The 8,530-nt window shown below is 39.4% G+C and overlaps 1 protein-coding gene across 1 annotated transcript; it reads right to left on the reverse strand.

Annotated features, from left to right (window-relative positions):
* vps26a (VPS26, retromer complex component A) lies at positions 1–8,061 on the reverse strand. The gene is made up of 9 exons (XM_054608612.1): positions 7,957–8,061; positions 6,526–6,675; positions 5,971–6,046; positions 5,363–5,519; positions 4,799–4,963; positions 4,572–4,678; positions 4,255–4,356; positions 3,974–4,083; positions 1–3,331 (listed from the first exon to the last, which is right to left on the reverse strand). Exons 1-9 carry the CDS (start codon positions 7,957–7,959, stop codon positions 3,218–3,220), a joined length of 984 nt encoding a protein of 327 aa, XP_054464587.1. The 5' UTR covers positions 7,960–8,061; the 3' UTR covers positions 1–3,217.
* Positions 8,062–8,530: the final 469 nt, after the last annotated feature.

Raw genomic sequence — 8,530 nt, forward strand, 5'->3', positions numbered from 1 at the left:
AATTTATAAAAAAAGTTTTTTTTCTAAATGTATCTATTGCCTTTGTCTTCTAGCAGACATACTGTCATAACCCTAAATTCACCACACCAGCCCCCACAATATTGCTTATCAAATTTGTAACTAATACATACTACATGCAATGTTCCATCAGATGTATTTGAATACCTAAAATATTTACAATGAGTCAAGCAATTAAAGTCTCTCTATCGTCTCTCATATACTTTTTCCCAGGTGGTTATCAATTGAAAAAGCCTTACACAGACAAATGTAAATTATCTTATTGAATGTGTGTGACTTAGAAAAAACTTAGTTAAAGGCTGTGGGTATTTTCAAGAGACTTAGTTTCAATTTTAGGGATTCATTCTTTGCACAAAACATAATTAGATGTACTCGTTTACAAAACAGAACTTTTATGACTACATGTCGTTTTAAAGAAAGTGTTGTTGAGAATATATTCTGTATAAATTTGCTTTATTTACGATTCATTTTGGCTATATATATATTGGTTTGGTGTATATACACATATCATACACACACACACACACACACACACAGACACGCATGTTGATGGCATGATTGGACATTGTGTACAGATTAACATGCAGTACATAAGACGGACAGAGAGTTTTGCGCTTTACGTGTTTCTTCATTACCTTTGAAGGTATTTAAAGTACACAAAACAAACCCTAACCGTACAGTGTTTGAAAAGACAGAAAACGTCTCAGGCAGAAAGACAGCATTACCTGCAAATAAATTACACTATTCCCAAAAAAAAGAAAAACATATTGCAAAGGAACAAATACATCCGAGCTATAGATGTGAGTGTTCAGGGGTTTATGAAATGAAACATATAACATGACAGAATGACTTGTACATGAGAGACAAAAAGCAACCAAATATTGTACTTCTTAGCCAGTCCAATAAAAACAAGTAGTGATGTATAAATGACAGTGTAATTTCAAATGTAGACACAGGAAATCTCTGAGGTGACGTTGTTCTTGAGTGATGTTTAGTTTCAGCTTTCATGCCTCTTTGAAACAAAGTTAAGTATCGAAGTGGAAAGTGCAAAACTTGCCACAGATCAGAGCTTAAGGGCAAATTCAACCAACACACAAGACCGCGAACATCACCAAACTGTGTGAGTGTGTGTCTTTAAAGCAGGACCTAAACTGCCGGTCTGAGCGTCACAGTGGAATATTGTTGGATTCTACAGTATATTGATACAACATCCCTTCCAGCGCTCACAATAGCAGCCTTGAGCCATTTTTTAAAAACATTATTACTCTACTTATACCACACCAACAGACTCAAAGATGCTGCAACCTGACAACAGAAAAAGAAATACAGAAGAAAGTAAAACTGAATGTAAATCTAAAGTCTGCTGATCATGGCTAGCATAATTACATTTTTCTATTGATTCATTGAAAATGAAAAGAAAATAGAAACCGCTACTCGTGTGGTGGTGACTGACAAACATTTTCAGGTGTAAGTAGCCGGTCAATGTCCTCAACTTTCAACCTTTAAGCTTTGAATTTAAGATATAGAAGAAAAACCTATTTCTTGCATCAACTGATGTGGGAGTCAAATGAGGGAACTTAAGGGTTCAGTTAAACGAAATTAACACATTAAAAAAAACCATATCTAATGCGTCCAAGTTTTGTAATCTCTCTCTACGATTTCATCCTCCACCCTAATAAAATGTAGGTCAAAGAAATTTGATTTGTGGTGCTCAAGGCACTGAAATCTAACTCAAAGTAAATCCAGATAAACAACAAATTACTTTTTTTAAGATTAGTCATAAATAAACAGCACTTTAAAGATCAAACAGAAGGCCTTGTGCGAGAGGGTGAATTTCCAGATCAGTTTGGAGGGAATCCTGTATTAACCAGACAAACCTAATCAGTGAAAACTGCATCAAACATTCATCTTAACATGAGTCTTAAATGTTGTATTGAGCTCAAGAATCTTGAACAAGCAGTGAATTTGAGTTTATGATGCTTTCAGAGCTGCAACGATCCATTGTCCATTTGTAAATCGGACAAAAAGACGACATTTGTAGATGCCACCTCAGGCGCTGAGATTACAGGGATTGACCCATTTTACAGACTAAAAAATGAATCAATATGCCGATTAATGGATACTGCAATGAATCATTGATTGCAGCTTTCAATGATTTCTATTTAGTTCAATTATTTTATGAAAATGAATGACACTGAAAAAACAATGTCCATCTTGAATCAAACAATCGCTTGATTGGAATGAAATGTTGACGGAAACTGAAAACATGGAGTGGAAAATGTTTTCTCTTTCACAGAACAGCCACATTTGAAGATGAAATATAAGATTACATTTATGTTAAGATGGATATTTGGTGCACTAATCAGACATTTGCATGGAAGAAGCAGCCCGTTTTGCAGTCACAGCATACCGAACTGTGAAGCTCCCAGCTAGATGGATGAACGAGAACACAGCGGCGTCATCGTAACTTAAACTCCAGTATTGTGAATAAACACAGAGCGTGTGTTGACTCATCTCTTAGCCTCTCGTGTCCTTCGTTCAGGCTGATCCCCACAAATGTATAGAATACTTAAAATCATTGGATATCCAATCCAGATTTGTGAAATTTTGTAAGGGGAGGTGAGGATGCCAGAGGAAGTCCAGGATAAGTGCTATCCAAATATGCAAAGAAAAGAGGCTCCTGTTGCAGAAGAAGGGGATAAATGGTGTGGTGGTCGTCTGTAGCCATCTCCTCTTTTCCGTCTGTTTTTTTTCTGCTTTCAGCAAACTGAGACTGTATGGCTTCACGTGTGTGTGTGTGTGTGTGTGTGTGTGTGTGTGTGTGTGTGTGTGTGTGTGTGTGTGTGTGTGTGTGTTCACTCTGAGAACCCAAGATCAAACAGGCTGCCTCACTGTTCCTAACTTGGGCTGGTTTGACTTGAACTCTTACCTTGACATTTAGCTTTCAGCCTTCTTGGATCGTATGCTTGTGCGTCTGTATGCGAGTGTGTTTCAGTCCTGGGGGAGAGAGTACGGTGGTCGGGCCGCTCACACCTGAAGCTGTGGAGTAGTGATGGGTATGTCTGAATGTATGTTATGTGTATTCATGTGTACATTTCCTCAGTCCAAGGAGATAGTGGGGCAGCCCTCACACCTCTGGCTGTTCAGCAGTGAAGAGTTGGTGTGTTTCTGTGTGTATTTCCAGTTCATGGCATTGCAATCACATCTCTGGCTGCTCTGCATCAACTGGCTGGGTTCGGGGCTCAGGCGACTCGTAGCGCTGGAAGTTTCTTTTCCTGATCTTCTCTGGAGCTTTTCTCCACAAAACAATCTCCTAAACACAGAGCCAGAGGAATGAATGGAAAAAAACAGGTTTCATTTATAGTAATCCCCATTCAAGATCGAGTGGCACCGTTCACGTTCAGTGTTCCTCACCAAAACACATTATATCAAACTACAACACGAAATGTGGTTCCTTCTTCATAAAACATCTGCAGAGAGGAAATATTAAATACTTAAAATTCTGCATTGTTTAAATCCATGTCGGCAGTAATAGTGGTCAAAAACTGAGAAACAGAATACCTTCAATGCATGATCGTTCATCATCACGAATAAATCAACTTTATAATTAGCTTGAAATAGCCTGACAGATTTTTAGTAAAGCACAAAGTCACAAAGATATCAATGACACAATAATACAATACACAAAGTAGTCAAGGAGACACCTTTGTATGATGAAATGCTGTAGATTTAAATATCATTTCACAAACAAATCTTGCTGTCTAATGAAATATAGCCCATCTCCATGAGCTATGAGATCTAATGCATGCAGCATGTCCTCTCTTGCCATCCTGACAGCTTTAATTTAAACTTTAGAGCAGACAGACACAATTTTGTATAAAGCTCTTTTTTATGCGTGTCTCATATATCATCTCAGTGATGTAGAATACTATTGATTTGCGTGCAAGTGTGTTACCTGTTGTTTAAAGTATCTCCTGTCCTCCTCATCTACCAGCACCAGATTAAGGAAGTAGCGTACAGAGAACTTCTTGTTGACATCCCTCATGGTTGGTGTCAGGTCATATCCTGTAGGGACACAGAAGATGTGATACACTGTCGCTCAATCTTAAAAAAGGTACATATATGCTCTTCAAATGATTTAATCAGCGGGAAACTGACACCCTGATGATATGATACGACTTACTGACAAAGAAGATGAAGGAGAAAAAGCAGAAGAAGAAGAAGAAAACAACTTACCTGCCAGGAAAAGTCTGATGGGAATTGATTCTCCTTTAACCGGAGCTCCATCCATGATTTCATACTTTGCAACCGTCTCCGTCTCTGTGGTAGTACTGGGACCTAAAGCAGAGGACAAACATTGCTTTAAGTGAAAGAGGTGCAGAGCTTACAGATCGATCTGTCCCTATCGAGACCCAAGTAAACCAACTACAGCATTTTACAGGTAGAGAAAACCCCAGAGGTGATGAACTACAACGTTAGCACAGAGTCATGTACCCCACCATGTGTCAGATCTGTGTTAGTTTCAGTTTACATATGGTTTCCTGGACTCTCACCTATGCCTGTTATCTCCTTCTTGATGAGCTGTAACTCCATGTGTTGGATCTTGATCCTGACCAGCAGGAAGTAGATCTTCCCAACAATCACGTCCTTGAGGTGGTATCTAACAAAGAGACACATCAAGAGAAGCTGCTCAAACTGACGTGAGCACAGGACTTATTGGGTTTTGTGGTTTGCTGAGGAGGCAATAAAGTTTTCACCAGGAAAGCAACGTGGGTCTTACTTGGATTTATTGTATTCAAACTCAATGTGCAGACAGTCTTCTATGCCGACCTCCATCTTGATCGAGTTGTTGACGTCTGGGTAGGTGGCTAACTGGTGGACAATCAGCTCGTATTCCTTCACTAAGTCCGACAGACGACGGACTATTGTCACCCTGAGGAAATACCTGGGAGAGGAACACACAGAACACAGCTTTAAGAGTCTGGCTGAAACAATGCTTTACATGTCGTCATCCAATTAATGCCCAACTGTACAATCTGTGACATCCATAAAAAATTTGCAGGATAGAGAAAAAAGTAACACTTTTGCACGTACCTAACTCAAAAATCATATGTTTACTAGTTATTAATATTTCATGTACTGAAGTCAGTGTTGGGCTGTTTCTAAAAGATATTATTTTTTCCAATATAGGGCGGCAACTAAAAATGATAATCAATTATTTATCTGAATTTTGATCGACTGTTTGATCATGAAAGTTTTCAGAAGTTAAAAATCAAATACATACCATGTCATTAATATAATAGAACCTGCCATTGCTTTATGTCAAACTGTCTAATAAACATACCTTAGCCTGACATTAGCTCCAGTATAGGACTCATAGGGCTTCTCCACCTGCATGAACTCAAAGTCGTAGCTCCTGTTCTGGGCGAGTTCTCCAGGTAGAGCCAACTCTTTCACCAAGTCCACAAATTCATGGGTGTTGCTCTTATCAGAGAACAGCTCTGAAATACAGCAAAGTGGATTTAGAGTGATGGCGTATAATTCAAGACAGTTTAAAACACACTGCAGAAAGTTTTATACATTAGTTTATTATAGATTCTATGCTTTTAAAACACACTGCTGTTCTCCCTCCCCCCCTCCTCCTCCTCCTCCTGCAAACACAGTTGGAGGAGGGTTTAGCTCCTCTATGGCAGGCCGCACATGACGACCACATGCTCTGCTAAACCTTTTAGCCACATGAGAAAGCCAGCAGCCTACAGATGACAAGTCCTTTTTCTGGCTGTAACAGAGCTTTCAGTTAGCATTTGAAATATTTCATGGCCGTTGATGCATAAGGCAATTTAGAAGTGTTGAACAGAATATATCCATCAGCAACACCCTATTAACATTTAAGCAACGAAAGAGTTGGGTATGCTCATTAAATTCTCCATACTGAACTTTAATCACGCTCACCTATCTGTCCAACAAACTCGATGCGGATACCCTGATGCTCCAGTCGCTTTCCTCCCTGCTTCACATTTAGATTCACCTGGGGAGAACATATTCGAGTTGATCAAGTGTCACATGAACCACAAAGTATGTTTTCACAATAACAGTAACACAATTTATCAATATATTTGACTCTTACAGAGAAAAACTGGGATATCCTCTCTTTATACACCACAAAACATCTCTGAGATGAGCTATCCCTTGTTATTACAGATATATTGGCTGCTCCAATGTTGGGTAATAAAGCTGATACATCAGCTGATACATTTGTGGCTCATAAACATAGATGCTTCACTTCCTCCTGAGGTCAGAGCAAATCTTTAAGACACATCAAAAGAACCTAAATTTACCACTGGGCTCAGATAAAGAGAGGATCCCGAGAAGTCCATTATCTGATGACTGAGTACTGTTAACTAATAAATAAAAGACAGCTCATTTAAATAATGCTTCCTGTAGGAACACCTAACTTAACCTTGTGGAGCTCTGAATCACTGTATATATATAGTAAACTTAGTTTACCTTGCCAGACACAGACTCTCCATCGTAGAACAGGTAGTGTTTCTCCACTTTCCCATCTTCTGTCTTCAATTCGGCTGTTTTTCTGTTTTCTGCATCATTCAGCAGTACGTCTATCTCACATACCGGCCCAAACAAACCTCCTAGGAAACTCTGAAAACACAAGGCAAAGAAATCAGTGTATTACACACAAAGAAATTAAACATTTAAGAAACTGGTGATTGTAGGAACAATATGTTGACTCAGACTTTATTCAGAGCAAATAAGGAGGTATTGTGTACAGAAGATTCTTGCTATATTAACCTGAAGAGCATTAACTGCACTATTTTTTTTTATCAGAATTACGTCAAAGGTTGATCTTTCTTGAAACGCTGCAGGTCAAAAGATGTCTAGAATAACTGACAACTAAACAAAACAACAAAAAGGGCAGATTCAGAACAAAGACTGAAAATCTATGATCACCATGATATACTGATATCTTGATCTAAGAGACTGAAATGCAATGTCACAGTATTTGGTCTGACATAACAGATAATTGTAACAGGACTGTGGATGCATTCTAGTTTACAGGCACTTTAAATCTACACTGACCGATCCAAGGATATTGAAGGCTGTTAACACACTCTATAGACTCTGATAAAGGACAATGGCATTTAGCTGTCTGCAATAATCACAAACACACCACCACCACTAAGTGAATATCTTTAGGTATGTGCACGTGAATTGGACTGACAATCACAGTCTGAAGTTGTAACTATGTACAAATCCCTGCACAGCTACTCCCTATCTGTTGTTGCCACACTAACTCAATCACTTATCACCAGGCTGCACAGCCACATTACACTCCTCTGAGCTGGCACAGAGTCACAAAAACATGCTTCAGCATGCAGCAAATCTGGAGGAATCAGCCCAATCATCAACACGTCAGGAGAAACCGGGTGTGATGCTTTTAATCCTTTGTATTACCCGAAATGATGCCTATATAACATAGAATAAAACTCTTAAATCAACCATACAGGCTACACAGGAGCAAACAACATGGTCAACACTGCAACAGTGCATCAGAGTCAGTGGGTGTCAACTCGCAGTTGTCCTTAACTAATTAAATAGATAAGTGATCAGCACTTTCCCAACATGAACACATTGATCACATCCCAGAGTTGTTTCTGCTCATCATGCATGTGTCATACGGTGGGACGTCACACTACAGCCCGCTGTGCTGGGCCGTGAGCTCACCAGCCCAAACACACCACTGAGACAGCAGCAGGACGGCCTCCTGCTGATGCTAACTCCACCAACCCAGCTAGCCTTCCTCTCCGGTGAACACACCAGATAGTAGCATTGGGTTTCTGTGTCAATGCTGGTATTTTACGATGTGATACTGCAGCTCGTCCCAGTGTGGTCCGAGCCGCTGACGCTTGTCTTTACACTCACCATCTCGGCCGTCTGACAGTCCCGACAGTCAACGCTAACAGCTAGCCTCGCTCCGTGTAGCCGTCCGACTGAAGCAGGAGGTGGAATCCGGGCTCGCCGTCACGTGACCCGTCATGTGTGCTCGAGGGAGGTCACTACTCACTTTATACTATTTAAGAAATCCTCCAGAAACAACTCGAGGATTCAGATTTGGGGGGCAGACATCCAACTTTATTACTTTGTTTGTTTTATTACTTCATAATCATAATACTTTGTCCCTTGCTTAATTAATTGGGATCTACAGAATCAATATGACCATAGCCACTTTAATCAGAGGCTGGCCGACCTTTAAGATAAGATAAGATAAGATAATCCTTTATTAGTCCCGCAGCGGGGACATTTGCAAGGAGCATATCAATATCAATATTTGTGGAAAAAATATTGTCTGATAAAAAAAATAATATTTTCTAATAATCTATCTTTATTTTGTTGTATAGTATGTGTATTTATTGTCTGTGTCTGTGTAGTTGTATAGTATGTGTATTTATTGTCTGTGTCTGTGTAGTTGTATAGTATGTGTATTTATTGTCTGTGT

Source organism: Anoplopoma fimbria, chromosome 2 (genome assembly GCF_027596085.1).
Source record: "Anoplopoma fimbria isolate UVic2021 breed Golden Eagle Sablefish chromosome 2, Afim_UVic_2022, whole genome shotgun sequence".
Taxonomy (NCBI): Eukaryota; Metazoa; Chordata; class Actinopteri; order Perciformes; family Anoplopomatidae; genus Anoplopoma; species Anoplopoma fimbria.